The sequence below is a fragment of the Miniopterus schreibersii genome (assembly GCF_964146895.1).
Source record: "Miniopterus schreibersii genome assembly, chromosome: 8".
Lineage (NCBI taxonomy): Eukaryota > Metazoa > Chordata > Mammalia > Chiroptera > Miniopteridae > Miniopterus > Miniopterus schreibersii.
Genome location: NC_138109.1, coordinates 51,895,984 through 51,915,130, shown reverse-complemented (window position 1 = coordinate 51,915,130; position 19,147 = coordinate 51,895,984). Strand labels below are relative to the sequence as shown.

The 19,147-nt window shown below is 35.8% G+C and overlaps 1 protein-coding gene across 15 annotated transcripts in view; it reads right to left on the bottom strand.

Annotated features, from left to right (window-relative positions):
* Positions 1-2,126: 2,126 nt before the first annotated feature.
* Positions 2,127-19,147, bottom strand: part of ADGRL2 (adhesion G protein-coupled receptor L2) — a 178,002-nt gene continuing 160,981 nt past the window's right edge. For 6 of the 15 annotated variants that reach the window (XM_081145430.1, XM_081145432.1, XM_081145434.1 and 3 more), the window contains 5 exons: positions 14,706-14,797; positions 12,696-12,864; positions 9,982-10,110; positions 9,327-9,423; positions 2,127-4,174 (listed from right to left, as the gene is read on the bottom strand). In XM_081145430.1, the coding sequence (XP_081001556.1) occupies positions 3,420-4,174; positions 9,327-9,423; positions 9,982-10,110; positions 12,696-12,864; positions 14,706-14,797 (1,242 nt within the window). In that variant the 3' untranslated portion in view covers positions 2,127-3,419. Of the gene's footprint in view, positions 4,175-4,372; positions 4,472-4,872; positions 4,926-7,205; positions 7,288-7,519; positions 7,649-9,326; positions 9,424-9,981; positions 10,111-12,695; positions 12,865-14,705; positions 14,798-19,147 lie in introns of those variants that run through there. The other 9 variants (XM_081145425.1, XM_081145436.1, XM_081145437.1 and 6 more) reach the window with 6 other exon arrangements.

Here is a 19,147-nt window from a genome sequence, read left to right as displayed (position 1 = left end):
CGAAGAGCTGTTTTCATTACAAAAATTCAACTTGTATGCATTCTTTCAAGTTTTTCTACTTAGGTTATAACCACAATAAAATTCTTAGTGAGTCAATGTTCTTTACAAAACATTATATCCCATGAGAGCATCATAAAGGTCAGTTTGAAGCCTGAGGTTCAAAGTTGAGTTGATGGAAAAGTACATTTTCTCCCTTTTCATTTAAATAAATACATAAAGCAGGGGTCCTGAAAACACTGTTAGAACAAACGCACATGAATATTTCTTTTGAAATCTGGCAATGAATTTGTGCATGGTGCTTTTCTTTACTGGGGAGAGAACAGTGACGGTGATTTTCTGTCCTGTTGTTATACTGGTTAAAATATTATATGTAACTACCCTCAAATGAATGTGGAGGAGCTGGACTTGGCAACATATTTAAGTAACTTGAGACTTGTATGGATTCTCTCCCACATACATGATTTTAAAAGCCTGTACGATGAATATATACACATGTATAAGCTCTACTTTTCTTTTGTAACTAGAACACACACAAGCCTAGATTTTAAAATAAGTAAATCTGGACTAATCCCTATCAAGCTACATCTAAAACAAATTGAAAACAAGCATTCCTTATTATGAACAGACCAGCAGAGTAACTGTCCCTGGGAAGAGGTACAATAATGTGACTTTATAAAAGTTCACAGTTGTGACTATCACAAAGAGAAACAATCAAGGATGTAGACACTGTGTATCCAGGTGAAGTCTGGGCAGACCCCGAGAACCTACTGGGCTAATAAACAGAGTAATGCATCAGACAGTAGATTAATAATTTTAAACTTAAGAAATTAACTTGTTACTAGGAGGAAGCCTAGATGGAATTTAAGGCAACACTGATGTATTTTTACAAAGAAATCTGTTTTCAAAACAATTTTTCTTTTGGTGGCAAAGATGAATGATACCTTCCAAATTGTATTCTCTAATATAAAGACTCAAAATAAATTACTTTGTTAAAAGAGAACATGTACTTTTAAAAGGTACTTGTTCCCATCATACCAGTTTTAAGAACTGCTTCAAGAGAAACAGCTCTAACTGAATAATCAATGCTGTGTGGGGGTTTTAATTGGTAATTCATTAATGAACCAACCTGATCCTAACATAGTTTGTATCCTGGGAAGTACATATCACACAACACTGTATAGTTTCAGGCTTTGAAAGGAAAGAAGTATAAAATAGAAAATGTTTGATTCTATAATACCCCCTTCCAGCAAATAAAATTCTGTAAGTGGCTAAAGAATTTTAGCCAAAGAAATATGACTATCCTCAGAGAATTAAATCTGTTTGAATAGAAATATAATTTCTTATAGTCAATCTCCAGCTTGTTAGGTATTAACTACATGTGAATATACTCCTCCATGGTTACCCTACTATTAAATATTGATACTCTGTTATATAGTGTCTACCTTACTATATCCACATTTAGATATATAAATATATACTTGAAAATTTTTTTCTCATTACTCTTTTTAAACTCAACAGGCATGACTAAGTGTGTCCCCATAAAATAAAGTGATTTCTAACTTGGTAGGAGCACTGGAAAGAACCACTAAGCTGTAGAAGAATTTGGTATAAACGCTTATGATGTGGACAGGAAAAAATCTATTTGTTGAGATTCAATTATATGATTTTTAAACCTTTCCACGATAACAAATATTGTCATTCGCAGCTCCCTATAGGGATACTTATAATCCTCAAACTGTAAAAGTATGTTTTAGGAATGTCTTCAATAATGCTGAAAAATCAATTTTTTTTTTTTTATGCTCCTCAATTTGATTGTAGAATTTGCAACCCTTCTTTTTTCCACTGTTCTTTTTTAAGTTCTGGTGCAATCCAACAAACAAAAAAAGCTTTCAATATATTCCCCTGATTGAAACGTATGGGCCAAATTTTGAGCATGGGTAATAGGTAATCAGAATACAAATATATACTTTTTAGCATATAAAACCATCAGGTAACTTAATTGTATTCCTTCACATACCCATGGGTTATATGATGAAGGGATCTAAACATATCCAAGGGGGAGGAGTAGGAAAGGACCAGCGTGTTAAAGCCAATTGTGTATCATACATAAAAGTGCACATGTTAACTACTTGAAAAAATTCACATTTATTTACTGTCAAACCGTGTTAAACTTTACACTGGATATTAGTGATGGGCTCATTATTAACAGGTTTACACAAAGGGATGAAAAGAAAAGCAGAATTTGGCTGAAACAATTTACATTTCATTAGACTTTATCATAAAATAAATTAATTACTAAATATAGGCAGAAGGAATATGGAAGAGTAATATTTATGTTTTATTTTATTTTAAAAAAAAGAATAGGCACCTTTTTGTTCACGAGAAAGTTTGTGAGAAGTGCCCAGTGCGCTCTCTGCCCTCTGTTCCAGACTAAACAGAGGGTGACACCCCATCTCTCTAGATTTCACCACATTTGTGCAAGGCATGGCGTAACTGGCTTCAAAGAGTTTGCTCCCCATAAAACGCGCTCTTTTGGCAATAAGAAACTTCAATGTAAGGATAAAAACTAACATGTCAAAGCAGAACGCTGTATACAGTGGAAAGTAAGTGAAAATGGGTAGAACTTACCATGACAAAGTGTAAGAAAAAACATTTCATAACATGTGCAACCAAGAGCTTTTTCACAATATTTTCTTCAAACCCTTTAAAATTATTTTAATGACAATTCTATTTCAGTTGGACACAAATGTATTTATTTTACCCTAGCAATAGAACAAAATATAATTTCTTTAGCCATTTTTTTTTTCTCATGAGAATAGTTCATTGTACAGTTGAGGAAACATACGAAATAAGGCCTGTGGCTTGATTGCTAGTGGTTAAACATGTTTTCAAACTTTGCCTTAATGTAAAAGACTTGCAGTGAACTGCAAACTGACGCAGAATATCTCTCCTGCTTTTCCAAGTCTCGTCAGGAACAGTAAGGTACAGTAAATTTGTCCCACAGGATTTTAAAGCCTACGTCTTGTATATAATACAATGCAGGCCTACAAAAAATGGTGCAGCCATATTTACAAATTTCGTTCGCAAACTGCTGCAAGTAAAATGGCTGGAAAGTTCTGTTTTGCTCGTTTCACAATTTCTCTAAACAGCAGCAGAATCTTAAAATACCTGGTTGGCATCTCTTTTCTTTGTAACAAATAATTCATTTTAGTATACTCTGTGTATATACAAAGTTTTTTTTTTTTGTATGTTTTATAAAAATTCACAGAACGGCAAGGTTCAGTCATCTTTCTTTACACTGGAGGAAACCACAGGTGACCGGGCCGGCGCCTCGGGCAGAGTCTGAGGGAACCGCTCGGGGCCGCGGAGTCTGGCTCCCCGAGCCCTGGCAGGTGGCCCGGGCGCTCCTGGCCGCGCGATTAGAGGCTCGTCACCAGCTGCATCTGCCCTTCCCTGACGTCGCCCTCGGGAACGCAGCCCTCCTTGTTGATGGGGATGATGTAGCCGTCGCTGTTACCCCTGCCCAGCGGGTGGCACGGGCGGAGCTGGTGGCCGGCCCCCAGGTTGGGCATGCTCTTGTAGTAAACGTCGTCGCTCCCGCTCCGCCGGGAGGGGGACAGGTCCTCTTCCAGGTCCGGGCTGCTCTCCTGGTAGGGAGAGTCCCTGAGGTTGGGCATGCTCGTGTACAGAGAGTCTCTGTTGGGCGACTGCAGGTGGTCCTCGGCCTCGGCCGTCAGCTGGGACGCGTAGCTGTCGGTGCCCTGCGCCTTCGCCTTCTTCTGCGGCTGGTACAGGAGCGAGTGAGTCCGCTGGGGGATGAGCGGCGCCTCGAGCTCCTTGGGGTGCAGCTCCAGCCCCGGGTTGTCCCCGTGCATCAAAGACGACGCGTCGGCCACGATGGCGTCGTCCTCGCTGCTGCTCCCTCCGATGCCGGGCTTGACGGGGAGCGTGAGCTCGAGGTGGTGAGTCTTGCCGCCGCCCCGCAGGTTGTTGTGCACTAACTCTGAAATGATCATCTTCTCGAAAGCGGTGTCATTCAGACTCAGTCCACAGTCCACGACCTGCACGCTGTCGTGATAGTCCCCTTTGCGCAGTGAGTAGCTGTTGTTAAAGTTACCATTTAGCGGTAGAGTATCCATGGCACTTGTATCCCTGGCATTGTTCAGTGAATGTCCTGAAACAGAAAACGGGGTTTCCGTTATTGCCTCCGCTCCTTCCTAAAGGATCGTTCATTCCTTTGTACAAGACGTTTTAATGTCGTTCAGGACAAAGTTGTATTTGAAAGCTAACACTTGGAAAGTGCCAAGCTTTCCCGCATTCCCAACTGTAAACAGTTGCAACCCCTTAGGTAATACGAAAAAGTGTGAAAGAATAATACTGTTTTTCTAGGGAGGGAAGATGGCATCCAGAATATTACTTCATCAATTTCGGGGAGACAGTAGTTCATTGATTTTGGGTCAAATCTCTGACACTTACAAAAAAAAAAAAAGACTTCACTCCATGCCCTTGCATAGTTAATGCAAAGCAATTCATTACTGACAATTACATTTCCAAGTACGAGACTATGATTTATAAAAATAAAATTAACAGAATTTGTCCTAAACAACACTAAATTAAAAAGGAACAAGTCACATACAAAAACCAAAGGCAAATGTACAACAACACAAACCCACGTAAGTGGCAAGCAACTTTTTTTAAACAACATCTAACATTTCCTTTTTCTGGAGATGAAATAAAAAAAAGAATGAAAACAATGGACAGATACAAAGAATTCATGTTAAACACACACGGCAGCCATCTCTCACACGGACCGGGCCAGGGGCCCACAAGCACCATCCAACACCACGACAGACAGCAGGTGGAATGACTCACTTTGGACAACTCACATCATGTCTGTCTGCTCAGGCTATCTGGCCTAAGAGTAGCTGATATATAAAAGAAAGTAAAATGATTTATTGTAACATGATGAAGAATTTCTAAGCTTCTCAGCAACTTAGTCAGAGCAAGGGTTCAACAAATTAGATTACCAGCAATAGCAGCCTTTTAGTTTTCCATTTAATATGTCTTTAATTATTTTGAGATATCGATATTTTTGATGCTAATAGCAATGGCCCCAGGCTCCTAGTGGTCAAGTGTTTGCCTGCAGCCCTGCAGTCCGCATCAGTCACAGTGACAGCACCGAATGAACCAGCAGCAGTCTACTGCACGAGACCGGCCCACAGACACCACGGGCATGGAGGTTAAACGCAGAAATGTCAGCGATCTCTTCAGTATGGGTCACAGAAATTAAACCAAGGATAAATATTAACTATGGAATGGGAAAAGGGTGTCAGCCTTGGCTAATATATTTGTATCTCTAAAGGAATGAAAGATTGGATAAGTCTACTGAAGATATGAAAGGAGATTTAGGAAGAAAAAAAAAATGGTAACATGCTCTCTTTGAATCAGAGTTGTATTTTCTACAGACACATAAACATGTAAACTAAGACATCACAGTGCTTTTCAGGCAAATGAAAAGAAAAATATAGGAAAGTAAATGGAAAGTTAGGTTATTCATTCTCAAAATCCTAGAGGGGGGGAAAAAATCACTTGTCTACAGATAGGTCTGAAAAAGAAAAAAAAAAGAATGAAATGATGTTATTGAAATGAAACTGACCACTGTGAGGCTGCTGCATTGTATGCAAGGCTTGGAGGAGTTTAGGAAAAACGTTTAATTCTTGGAAAAAATAGGAAATTTCCCTTTTTAGTGCTCACTCAACTCTTAAAGCTGCAGCTTATCCTAGAAAACTCAACTGCATGACCAATAAATATATGATAATTGTTTGATAAATTATCATTAGCAGAAAATGAGAAAATGGGGGGATGATATTTGTTGGTCACTCCTGTTGTTTTAAAAATTCCGATCCAACTTCTAAATTTGAGCCACTGACAGTTCAGCTGGTATCATGCTCCATGTATGACAAAATGAAGTTATGATATTTATAAGGCCTCCTTTACCGTGGCTGACACAATTCTCTAGCTTTGTAAGTTGATATACGCACCACAATCTTTATTTATAAGATCCACCACCGGAAAACACTTGGTGTTTTAAGTTACAGGTGACAGGATGGATGGATCACTGGCTACCATTTGTTTCCTACAGAGGTGAGATTTTTTTCTTTCTTTTTATTGTGGCTTAATAAATATAAATAAATATACTGGATAATCCAGAAAGTGTTTTCTATGATATACTGCAGATTTAAGCACATCTTTGATTGGTTTTGAAGAGACAACTTTTTCTGCCCAAGTTCAGGTAATTCACTTGAAGACTGTCCACAGCCTGTAGCAAGATGACTGTGGGAATGCAGAAATGACAAGTCAATTATTAAGCATTCTGGCTGACAGTACCTCAGGCTTTAAAAAGCAAATTATTTCAGCATTGCTTATACTTAAGCATGGACAGCATTTGCTACAGACCTCTATTGTTGCGAAAGGGCAGTACGGACAGATGTACTGTTTCAATTTGGTAACTTTTTAGTTGCAAATTGTGAACCACTTGCCCGCTGAGTCTACTTCATGACTGCTAGTTATGTTTTAATTGTGCCGGTTAAAAATCATGCTGAAAAAATTTACATTTGATAGGCAAAGTTAAGTTTTACTCCCATACTTGTCTCTCTGTAGGTTGCTAGAGGAAAGCATAAGGAAAGTAAGAAAAACAAGAGAATGAAAAGAGAAGCTGCAGTTACGTTAAAAAGGAATTTCAAGGAAAAAAAAAACACACAGAAGCCAAGTTCCTGTGTTAAATTTAGTGGCAAATATCCATCACAAATAAAGATTATACGCTAGCAGTAATTATGCGATAATGTTTACCAAAATCTTGAAAATTCTGTTAAATATATAGGCTTTTAAAAAAATAAGCTATTAGAAAACACAGTAATACAGAACGGGTTAGTGACAATCTCTCTCCCCACCCAGTTAAAACACACACACAAAACTATAGGTATAAACTGACTAATATTAACTTTATTTTCAAAGTTATTTTAAGTATAAAAAGAAAAACTACCATAAAGCTGCACTATACTATAGTTGGGTTACATTGATAATGCTGGATGTAGTTTTCTAAACCTAGGCATCCAAATCATCTTTATTAACTAATTCATTCCAAAAGCAAATTCTATCGGCAAGCTTTAGAGTCAACTGAACAGTATATTACATAGATAGGATACCTCTAAATGATATAAATCTTGAAGTTGGGCTCTCGGACCATGTGATGTCAGTCCTGTAATAATATATTAAGATTTATGCCACCTGTGTCAAAAACATGGATAATTATTGGTAAATACTATTGTGACTGAATTTTTACTATAATATAGTGCAGTTTTAGAAGCCTGGCATGGTCAATACCATTCTTTTTCAATTGAGCAACTAAGAATGTAATAATAAATATATGGCAACTTGAATATTCTAGAAAAAGGGCAAAGCTCAGAGCTCTGTTTATAGCAGCAAAGAAAGGCAGTTTTATTCATAAGTATAAGCACACCTGGTGAGTTAAATACAGGAGCTGAAGGGGCATTACATACAACTGTTTCAGCGAGCAATGTGTTATAGGGGTTGTTAGTGCCGTGGGGTCGAAGAAGAGGGTTTGTTAGTAGGTAATTGCCAGTCATTCCTAAAGCAAAAAAGAAAAGAAAAGGAAGGAGAGGAAAGAAAAGACAAGACATCAGTTCTCTTATTTTAGTGTTACAGTTGCAGTACAGTACTTTTTGTATTCATCAAGGGTAGTCAACAAGTTGGCAACGAAAAATCTGCTGAAATTTTCTGACTGTATTTGAACTACTAATTTGAAGGAGAAAGGGTAGAGGGAAGTTAAATTTCAGTAATTCACAGGTGCTTTCTAAGTCCCCCAAGTAAACACCTGCTGAGGATGACATTTACTAATTTATACAAAAAATCACTGTTAAACAAAAATGGCAATTAAATGCACAGAGATCAACATTATGTTTCAAGATGTTACTGCTTAATATTAAAAACCTAACCACTGAGGCCCAGAAGAGGGAATCTCAAACTTTCAGAATTTACAGGTGTGGGATTATCCCTCATGAAAACATCTGTGTTAATACCAACTTTGATACAAGCAGGAGGAAAAACAACTTCAAACAGATAAAAAGTATGACACATTGCACAAAGCTTCTCTTAGTAAATGCAAGAGCACACATGCTGAGGAAGAAAAAGGCTGTGTATAATGAATTATTGGACCATTCACAAATTTTACATAACAAGAATTTTATTTGCCAGGTTTCAAGAATGAATCATTGAATAATTCATTTCCTCTTTGATAGTCATCTTAACAAAATTAGGTAAAACATCAGAGCCGTGGAATAAACACACATTTCACTTATTCTAATTTACAAATTACAAACCTTTCAATACGTATCAAACAAGTTTTGCATAGCTAATGTAATCTGACTCAAAAATATTTTAAGATTCAACCTGGTTTTGATGTCATACATGCTCCTTTTTTCACATTTTAAACCAACTCTTATCAAAGCAATGTCAACAATGAAAAAATGTCATTGTGATAAAACATTAAATGTTATATTACCAATCAGCACAACAAAACTAAAATTACCTGGATAAATTACCTTTCCACTGATATATAAAACAACATGATTTTCTTCATACCAAACTAAAACTGAGTAAGCTTGCATGCAGAAATACGTGTGTGTACATGCACTTGTGTCTTTATCTTGTGAAATTATTTTATTTTCCAGCTTATTGTAAGAATCACATTGATGATGATAAATTTAAAGTTCTAATTGTAGACACATGAGAAACAGTTCAAAGAGAAAGAATTACTTTGTAAATTCTCATGTATTTTGTTTATGAAGACTTACTATAAATGTTTTTGACACTTTTTACTTTTTGAAAGAAATGTAAAATAAAAACTTTTGCAAACAGGAATTTTGGCATTGTTTAATGTGATTAGTAGTTATTCTAAATGTACTGATGGTTTTAGGAGGAAAACTCTGGTAAATGTCTCAGTTAAAAGAATAAATTTGTACTCACTAGGAAAACATTTGAATCTGTGGCAAAGTATATTTTCAGTAACTACTTTTTCTAGCCTTACTCCTAATGTGAACTCTAAAGTTATACTTTTTTTGTATGACAATACTAAATAAAAAGGAATTTATATGTACTTTAATAAAGGATAAATATTCACTCAACAGATTTAGGAGCTTGTGATCGATATAAACCCATTTGACAGAAAAGTTCCCAATTTTCTCTAGAATTACTGTAAATTGGCAAAAGGTACAAAATTTATATTGTAAATTTTCCTAGTAACTGACCTTGATTAAGTGTTGAAGTGCTATTGATGTCACCTGAGATAAAAGAAGATTCAGATTGTTTTCTCACAGTGTCATTCCACATCCTTCTTATACGACTCTATCAACATAAAATAGCAAGACAGACGTTATGTTAGTTTCCCCAAGCTCAACCTTATTAAAGACACACAAAGATTTACCCTAACAAACCGTGGACGACTATCTGTTGGGCTTTTAAAAGAAAATGTGTGTGGATACTGGCCTAAAATTACGCAAGTTTATACTGCTCTGTTGCTTTTCAACGAAGGGGCATTTAAATCCTATACTCTTTAAAAACCTTTTAGTTTAAAGTTGCCTTTCTTTTAAATGTGGAGACGACTAATTATTCAGCGGATGTTCACTGAGTGCCCACAACGAGCACTGTGCCATACATATAAGCCTCCAAGATGAAATGATGATGATACACTTTTTAAGCAAGTATACCTCTCATAAAAGGATGCTCGCACCTAAAGAAACACTTTCGAGCAATACTTCAGAAGAAATTAAAACCACAATACTAACAAAGCAAGTATCTGCTATCAGGACACCCTTACAATGAGACGGCTCGTGCCCCTGAACAGGAGCCGTCTGGGGGCTTTCTCGGGGGGGGGGGGGGGGGGGGGCTGCCCGAGGCTGTTACCTGCGTGCCGGAGGAGTAGCGAGCGCTGGTCCTGCTGGTGGACGCCTTGGCCGAGCTGTGGGGGCTCTCGGTCGGGAGGCCGCTGCAGCAGTACGAGTGCCTGAAGCACTTGCCGTATTCTTTCCGCACCTGCGATGGGTAACCGGGCCGAGGCATCAGTACAGACACCGCTGCTTCCCCCTCTCCCCAACTAAACACGCACTGGCGGCAACCGAGAGTTCCACAGGTATTTTTCGGTGCAGACAATAAACTGAACTGACAAAAACAAGTTCAACTGAAACTGCTGAAATCAGGAAAATATCTCTGTTCGCTAGCACTGGCTAGTGAAATCTTTCAATTGTGATGTACTATGTGGTAATACTTTATAACCTATTATGCAAATGTTATTAATACAGTAGTAATATTCTAAAAGCCTTGTTTTGTCTATATACTTAGTAACCCCAATTTTATATTTCGTGCTAAGAAAATAGGACAAAATGTTTCCTTGCTTAATTACATTTAACCACTCGTAATTCAGTCACTTAAGTTTTATACGCTTCATATCCTCTTAGGTAGGTCAATATACATAAAGTTCTTTTACTGGATTGCGTCGTAGTTTTTGTGGGTAACCTCTTTATAATGACAAGACTATTTTGGCACAAGAATAAAGGAAAAAAAGTACTTTGATAATATGCCATTAATTACAAGGGAATGTTTTCTGCATTTTCTGAAGTGTCTAGCTTTAGCATTTAGTATGGAGTCTAAGATGCCTATTCACTTCATTAGCACAAAGGAACTACTTATCCAACTTCCATTCCCATTAATGAGTTACCCGTGTAATTTCCCTCTTCCCCCTGAAGCTTGGATATATGAATAGATAGAAAAGTTATTAGGTCTAAAAGAAAGTTTAAAGTAAACTATAAAAGAGAAGTCCAAACACTCGCTAAATAACAGGGCACCTGGAGAGGTGGTACAAAATTGGAAGGAGTAGGTGAGAGTCCTGGGATTCTATGCAACTATATTGGCATATAAACATGTACTGCTGAGGCTGAGCCAGACTGTGAAATTACAAGACAGACTAGAAGGAGATATTGCATAAGAAATTATTTTTTGAGCAGGTTACAAAAACACACTCAAAGGCTTCCCCCACTCACAGTTCTATGCTCAGTTACCTGCCTGCAAAGACCATGATTCTGACACTTATTACTTGCAAAATTGGATAATTAAAGTCACTAAGATGACCTTTTAAATCTAAGTGCACTTGCATTTTCCTCTTAGCTTTATTTAATTACACTTATTAGAATAACTAACAATGGGATTGAACTTTCAAAGCATTTTCTTTGCCTAAATATGCTCACTGAAGTAGTAAGAACCATGATTTTAACTAAATCAGTTTATATCACATTCTTAACAAGTCATAGTGGCCACACCCAATAGGATGTATCCAAGAGTAAGCAGAACATGTTCAAAAGTGCTGCATGATGTTTTTAAATATAACTCTAATTAAAAAGCATAGCAAAATCTTTGTTCAATTAATACACATAACTCTATGAGGAAATAATGGCTATGTTTAGGCTTTATCTCAAAATAATTTGGCAGAAATTATGAATGTGATCATATGCATGTATACAAAATGCTCATTTATAAAGTAAGAAATATATAAAAACCAAAGTAATTACAAAGGTTATACCTGAATAATGTTTAGAAATTTAAAATTCAATGTTATTAAATAACCCATGATACCTTACAAAAACTGTGTGCACATTTAATGGCCACTAACTACTCTGAAATGCTCTATAATCAAGACAATGGCAATCAAAATGGTATTTTATCCAAATAATACTCTCCGGTGTTGGTGCTGCCTAATGCCTATATTGCTGTGAATGTACATTACCTGTCAGTACTGCATATTCCACTGTTATTATCTCAAAATTATAGCTTATTCAAAACTGATGGAAGTAACAACACTATCATCTTGTCAGGACTGAAAACATAATAGTTTTCACTTTTGCAATTCTATTTCTCTGTTCAATTTAAGTGACCAACTAGTAATGACAGAATAAAAAGACTGCACTGGATATGCAGACAGGGAAAAGATGATACCTAGTGGAACGCTTGGAAATTTTAAACTTAAATGGTGCTAAACTATTCGTAGGTTTATATCTTCTTGCAACAGATGGACGTATTTCATCTCCAAACAAACATTAATTTTTTAATCATTTCTGCTTACACCACTTAATATAAAAATCGGAACTCAATAATAAAATGTGAGATATTCAATTACTAAATTTTAGTCCCATTAAAATTACTCGAAAGGCAACATAAATGTTAAATTTTTGTATGGAGAGTGCTTTTAAATGAAGGGCACTTATCCTTTTACTAAATTTCACTTTGGACCACTGCATTCTCTTCCTCGAGCAAAGAACAAAATAATTTAACCCTTTCTTTATCTTGTATACCCTTTCCATAAAGCATTTTTATAAACCGCACTAGCAAAGAAGACATCTTAACGTAAATATCTAGTTTATAACAGTCCCAAATAGAGATCCAAAAACTGATGGCTGACATCTTTTACAGGTGAAGCCTGAATTTCCAGGCACGCACGACAATTAATTTAGGATTAAACATATAACGGTATTGAGTAATGTGCCGGTTGTAACTTAGCATCTTCTCTACTGTATCTATCATTTCCAATGAAAGAGCCAGCCAGCCGAGCCGGCGGGGAGGCCACCTACTTTCTTCTGGAGGGCGCAGTGGAAGATGAAAATGAACAAGCCCTGGAAGGCGTTGCACACGGTGAAGAGATAGGCCATGACCACAGTGTCCTCGTTGACGAACAGCAGCCCGAACGACCAGGTGAGGCCGAGGAGACACAGGAGAGCGAACGCGCCAAGCACCCAGGACCTGAAAAAGTAAAGGGAGTCCTGTTCACAGGGTCAGCGAGGGCACGGCGCACATCACAGTTAAATATGAACGGGTCAGTAGTAGCAGTTGACTTTCTCTATGTTCACATTCAGATTCAACAGCGTTTTGGCTTTAACCTCTCACTGATTCAAGGAAGAATGACAGCGTTTGGGACTGCAGCCTCCAGGGAAAACAGCAACGGCAGGTATGACCTTTTTTTACTCCAGAATAAACAAGGCATCAAAACTACATGAAAGTACAGGTGCAAAAACATCCCTCAGGACTTTATTGCCTTTTATGTGCATTTTGGTATAAGAAATTAGGAGTCCTTCATTAGTTTACTCCTGTATTTTTATTTCTGTGGGACACCCATGACACCGAACAATGTGACACATACAGAAAGGTTAAATGGCAGATAATCAGCTCCTAGACTTCAGATTCTGAAAAACTAATCTGAGGTGAACCTACGGTTTTATAACTAAAGCATGAAGAAGCCTAGCTGAAATGGGACGAAAAAAAACCATGAGAACAACTTGAAAATAAAATAATTTTGGAGAGATTTCATCATGAACAGCTTAAGGAGAAAAAAACTGCAGAAAATAGGACGGAATGAGAAGGGTTTAAAGTCGGTGCATTCCATGTCTAACTAATGATCTTACTTGATAAATGGCTTATTATCTTCATAGCTAGAAAGCATTATAAGCAGAAAAGAGAAACAAAATTATTAGGCAGAATTAAAATAGAAAGTAATAAGAAAGCATTTATATATTTTATAAATTAGTCAAAATTAAGAAAGTCAAAATGCAGAGGCAAGCAATCAAAAAAATAAAGGCATATTATAGTTTTAAAATACTGTAGCAAATTAGATATTCCAAAATAATTATAAGAATTAAGGGCAATTCATGACACTGACAGATATGTAAAAATATAAATCATGCCGTAAATTTGTTAATGTAGGGTTCTACCTTACCCAGGCAAGTCCGTATTATAGTAGCCATCACAAACACGGTAATTACTGGTGTAGATGAGACGACAGAAAGAGGAAAGGGGAGAAAAGAGAGATGCTAAAGATTAGCTCTCTCCCTTACCATGCAACATGCAATGAGGCTGGACTAACCTATCTAAAACATCTAATTTTTTAAAAATTACCCTTACTATAGATCTGCCATTTTTTTACATTTAAAATAATATATATTTTTTTGCAATCCCATTATACCCAACTGGTATAATATCTCATCAAAATTTAAATTAAGGCTCATACTTAAAAAATAACTGGCAATGCTTCCATAAGATGACTCAGGAGTCAACAGCTATCAATTTTTTTGCTAACTGGATAGCGCTTTTCCACTGATAGTACATTGCAGTTTTTATTCGGCATTGAAATACGCTAAACATTTATTTAATTATCATAAAAACAACAGATAATCTCCAAGTTAACAACAGTAATAGAGTGTATTCTCTTAAGAAAGCAAGATTAGAAACTGCTCAGGATCCTTAAATCAAAAAAGTCATTTAACAAAAACAAACCGAATATAATCTTATCAGCCATGCAAACAGGAACATCATTCTGAACTGCACTTTAAATTCAAATGAGACGGCTACAATGATATGGAATTTCCACAAAGCTACTGAAACAATTTCTTGGCTCTAGATCAAGACAGAAATTAGTATCTAATTTTTGACCAATGTCTGTGACATGGTCACAGTGAGACTCAACCTTGTATGATAAAACCTCATTCTGAATAATTTCTACAGTTGATAGAAGGTACTCATGTATTCCCTGTGGAGAGTATCTTTCACTTAGTTTGTCAAGCACTAAAACTAACATACAACACACTTACTTAATGTTTTCCAACCTGCTCGAGTCGGGTTTCAGGGTGTTTGAATGCTTCACCATTTTGCACAACGTGATCACCAGGAAGATAATATTTAGCTGTTAAAACAAGTTAAAAAAAAAAAAAAAAGAATTAGATCACTACAACCAAAGAATAAAAAATAAGATTCTGCAAATTTATTTGGTGAGTTAATGCAGTGAAATATCAATGACATAAGTATATAGTAGACAATGATTCCATTTTAGTTTACATATGTAATGATCCAGTTAAGTCTAAATAATAAAATACTCTAGCTATGTATGATCGATTTTTTAATAGATCATTTGACATGGAATTGCAACCTCATTAAAACAGTATCATGTGGTGATGATTAAATAAATTAGATACCTAAATTAGTTTCTTTAGCTAGAGGTACTCCAGGGCCTAAAAACCATCTAATGCAAACAGTGAAGTAAATTCCTTAGAAAAGGCATTTATATCACGTAGCTTATAATGGAAGGATTGCTGCATATGAGACCCTAAGACTTAGCTGAGCGTTTAGCTTTTGATGTTGGCTGATTACATGACAGTAATAACATTTGCACAATCTATTTGTAAGGTAATTGTGAGGATTAAATGTAATAAAATATATGAAAAAGGTTAGCTATTTAAAGTAAGATAAACTTAAATACATATACATATATACTTGCTATTTACCTATTAAAAGCCATCAGTTCTTTTTTCCTAGTCTCTGTATTATATGGGAATAGGTAACTTCTGAAAAAGGCTCTTTGAGTCCCTCTAAAACATTCAGCCGTGCAAAAAAATGAGGTGGTAACAAAAGCAAACTGGGGAAGATGAAGCCTGGCACGGAAGGAAGGTTTGGGAGATGAACATGAGTGAACTCAGAAGAAAGGAGGTGGGTTTTGATCGAGGAGAGGTCACGGTTTGTAATTTGTATTTGCTTCTACAGTCACCTGGCAGAATGTTGGACGGAGGGAAGGCCGTTCCATTTTTACGCTGTAAAAGTAGAACTAAACTAGATTGTTCCTGGCTTTTTGACATTTTATTTACTTCAGATTATCACTTTTAAAAAGGAAAAACAAGATTTTGTGAGCTTTATATGACTTAAAAGACAGTGCAAGCCCAAATGGTATATTCAGGAAAAGACCCACTAAATGTGGGAGGAAAGCAATTTCTTGGTGGTAGATAATAATCGGCTTAACTTTGTTACAATAAAATGATCCTTTTTACTAAGTCACAATACCATATGACAAAATGAGGACATATTTTAACCATATGTCCCTACTTCTAATTTTATATTAGGAAAAATGATATAGGACAATAAATAAAATTTCCAAGTCATTCCTAACGAGTTTAGGGGACACAGCAAAGACCCCAAGCTGTTTTTCAGTCCTTCTGTTCACTGTGCCTTATTTTCTCTTAGATGTAGAATTTCTTCTTAAGGGATGAAATAAGGCTAATAGGCACAATTTGCAAGTGTTGGCAGATAGTGTTCTGTGTTAATTACTTGAGGACAAAAGAAGCTCTCTGTTTAAAATGGTACTTAAAATGAATTTCCTAAAATACTTGTATAGAGAAAAAGCAAATACATTTGTAGAAACACTTTTTTAGTTTTACATTCTGAGTATTTTCCCAGTTGGTCACAATATAAATAAATGCTTACACTTTCAGGGATATTACACTGTGATACATTTTATTCAACAAGTATTTGCTGACTTGACTGCCCCACGCAAGAATGTGCTTATTGTATTGTGGATAAGACAATTTCTGCCTCTGAGAAATTAGAGATATCTTTCTGGCAGTACAGTAAATATTAGATTTATTTATTTTTTTAAATATGACACAGTGTATCTCTAATTTTTTTAAAAGACAAAAGCAACAGTGTTTTTATTTTTTATTTTATGCTATAGTAAGCCTTAAATGTAAGGAATGGTTGAAAACAAGAACTCTAAATATCCTAAAAACAAACCAAAACCCACGTAAACAAAGTGACTACAACCCTTAGGTAAGAAAGGCCGCTTTATAGATTCAGAGTTAAAATCCTTTGTACTTCCTGACCCTCATTTTTGAATGTCCTAATGAAGTTTTTTTTTTTTTATCCCCCAAAACTTCTGGACCTAGTTTTTCTTGAACAACTTCCTGAAGCATATAGAGTCTCAATTTGGTGTTCATTATTTTCTAAGCATACTAATTATCCCTTAAGGAACAAAATAATAGTAGTAATAGTAGTAGTATATTCCAGGAAGAAAAAAGTTATTTTCCACTACAATGTATAAGCTATAAGAAAATAAAAAACATGAATGTGAAAAAAAATGTGGATATATAAAGTATTACGCTATGAAAAGAAAATGAGTAGAAAATGTGAAATCTTGGGGGTGAACCCATCCAAACATTTTTCAATGAAAAAAATCAGGTAAAAATCATTGACGCGTATTCAATAAAAATAAATTCTACTACATAAAAGTAGAATTGAAGCTAAGTATCATACAAAGACATTTTCATCTTGTTAAGACTGAGAACTAACCAAGTAGAAGGTGCCAAAGAAAACATATCTCATTTAATCCTAAAAAATATCGACTGTTAGCTGCATTTTCCCCTCTCTCCTTTTACCCTACTGAGGTTAACATTATGTGTGTGTGTGGCTTTTTTCCCCTAGTAACAAATGTAATGCATTCACAATACATAAAGTTCTGAAAATTAAAAGGGGGGAAAAACCAACAACCTATAATCTTATTTCTGGAGGTTAGTTAGCAGGCAGCACTCCCCCCCCCCTTCTCTCTTCTATTTCCTTTCTTGTTCTTTTAAAATATAACTAAATAGCCATTTTGCAAATCTGTGATGTTAAGTTTCTTGCCAAAGATTCCTTAGCTACTATAATGTCAGTGCTGAGATTTAGTATACTTGTGGTCTGGCTCCACAGTACACAGTCTCTCCAAATAAAATGAAGCAATTTATTCTGGGAGAAAAAATTAGCCTTCAAACAAAACAGAGATATAGTAGTTTTATATTTTAAAAAGTGTTCCACTTCTATAAAGAGTAATCCAATTTATAAATCACTCCTATGGTGAATTAGTTGAAGATAAATAGTAAAATAATGACTGTATAAAATACAGCCTCAGAGAAATCCTAAATAACATGAGGTGTGCTTGTCAAATGACTTCCACCTGATGGACTTGCCAAAATAATTCTCAATTTCCTTTGTAGAACACTACCATCCCATCACCAGCAAACAGCTAAAATGCCCATACACTTTCACTCCCACTAGCCAAACTGTATGCTTACCAGCTGCGTTTTCTCAAACCTGTTTGTCTTAAACTCACGTAACTAAATATCACACAGAGCCATAAAAGCTGAGTGCAAAAATAGGGGCTATAGTTTCTAAAGTATTTAATATCAAATGTTTCTAAAGGACATTTAAAAAGTGAGTCTCTTTAAAGCCAACTAAAAATAATAGAAATAAAATCATAAAATCACTGAAGGATATTTGACTCAGATGCTTTCAGAAGTGTCTGTGAATTCTCTAATTCAAAGAACTGAAATTAAATTATAGACGATCCACTAATATTTAGATCCCGCGAAATGTACAGTTAAATCCAACACCAATTTAGCCTTTGAAATATGACTTGAAGTTAGACAAGTGGAGAGGCAATGGTATCGTTAGTAGGAAGAAATACCACCAAGTCGAAGTAATTATGAAAAAAAGCCTGCATAACATATTGAAAATCATAACATAAGGTGGCAAAAAAAGCTAAGATACTTTTCTCCAACTCTACATTTAAAAAAACCTTCATGACAAATAAAAAAATAAATATCATTTAGGTATTGGATACTTTAATATGTTACTATCAACACATATGACAGTGAAATATTTTCTGGAATTAAACAGAGCATATACTGAAATGTAAATAAACTTTTAAATGTGGAGTTCTTTCATTTTTTTCCAATGCTTTAAAAATGCCAATTTTTATTTTCAGAGAATAAATATTGTTCTATGATCTTTTCTGGAGATAATATACTCTAATAAGAATCATGATTTTGTAGAGTAAAATACTTCAACAGATATGTTTCCCTTCTCTCCTCTACTCCTTTCTTGCTCTCTTAAAATACAACTGAAAATCAAAACAAACAGGCAAATAGAAACATCTTTGATCAAATCTATCATCCCAAATAGTCACTTGAAGACTGAAAGCATTTAATTTCAAATAAAGTACTGGATGCAACTGTGAGCTCTTCCTTCTTTGCACTTTTCCCATGACATAAATGGCCCTTTCCAGCCACACACTGCCGTGCTTCTGTTTTTTTCTTTTGGTTGGAGTACGTGATCTCTTTTTTCTCTCAGTTTTATTTCTTCCAATTTATTTTCCTGCATTTGGCACGCATTGAAAAGATAAATCACAACCAACAAACACGGAATCTTCCCATTTCTCACCGGAGGCGGGCCACAA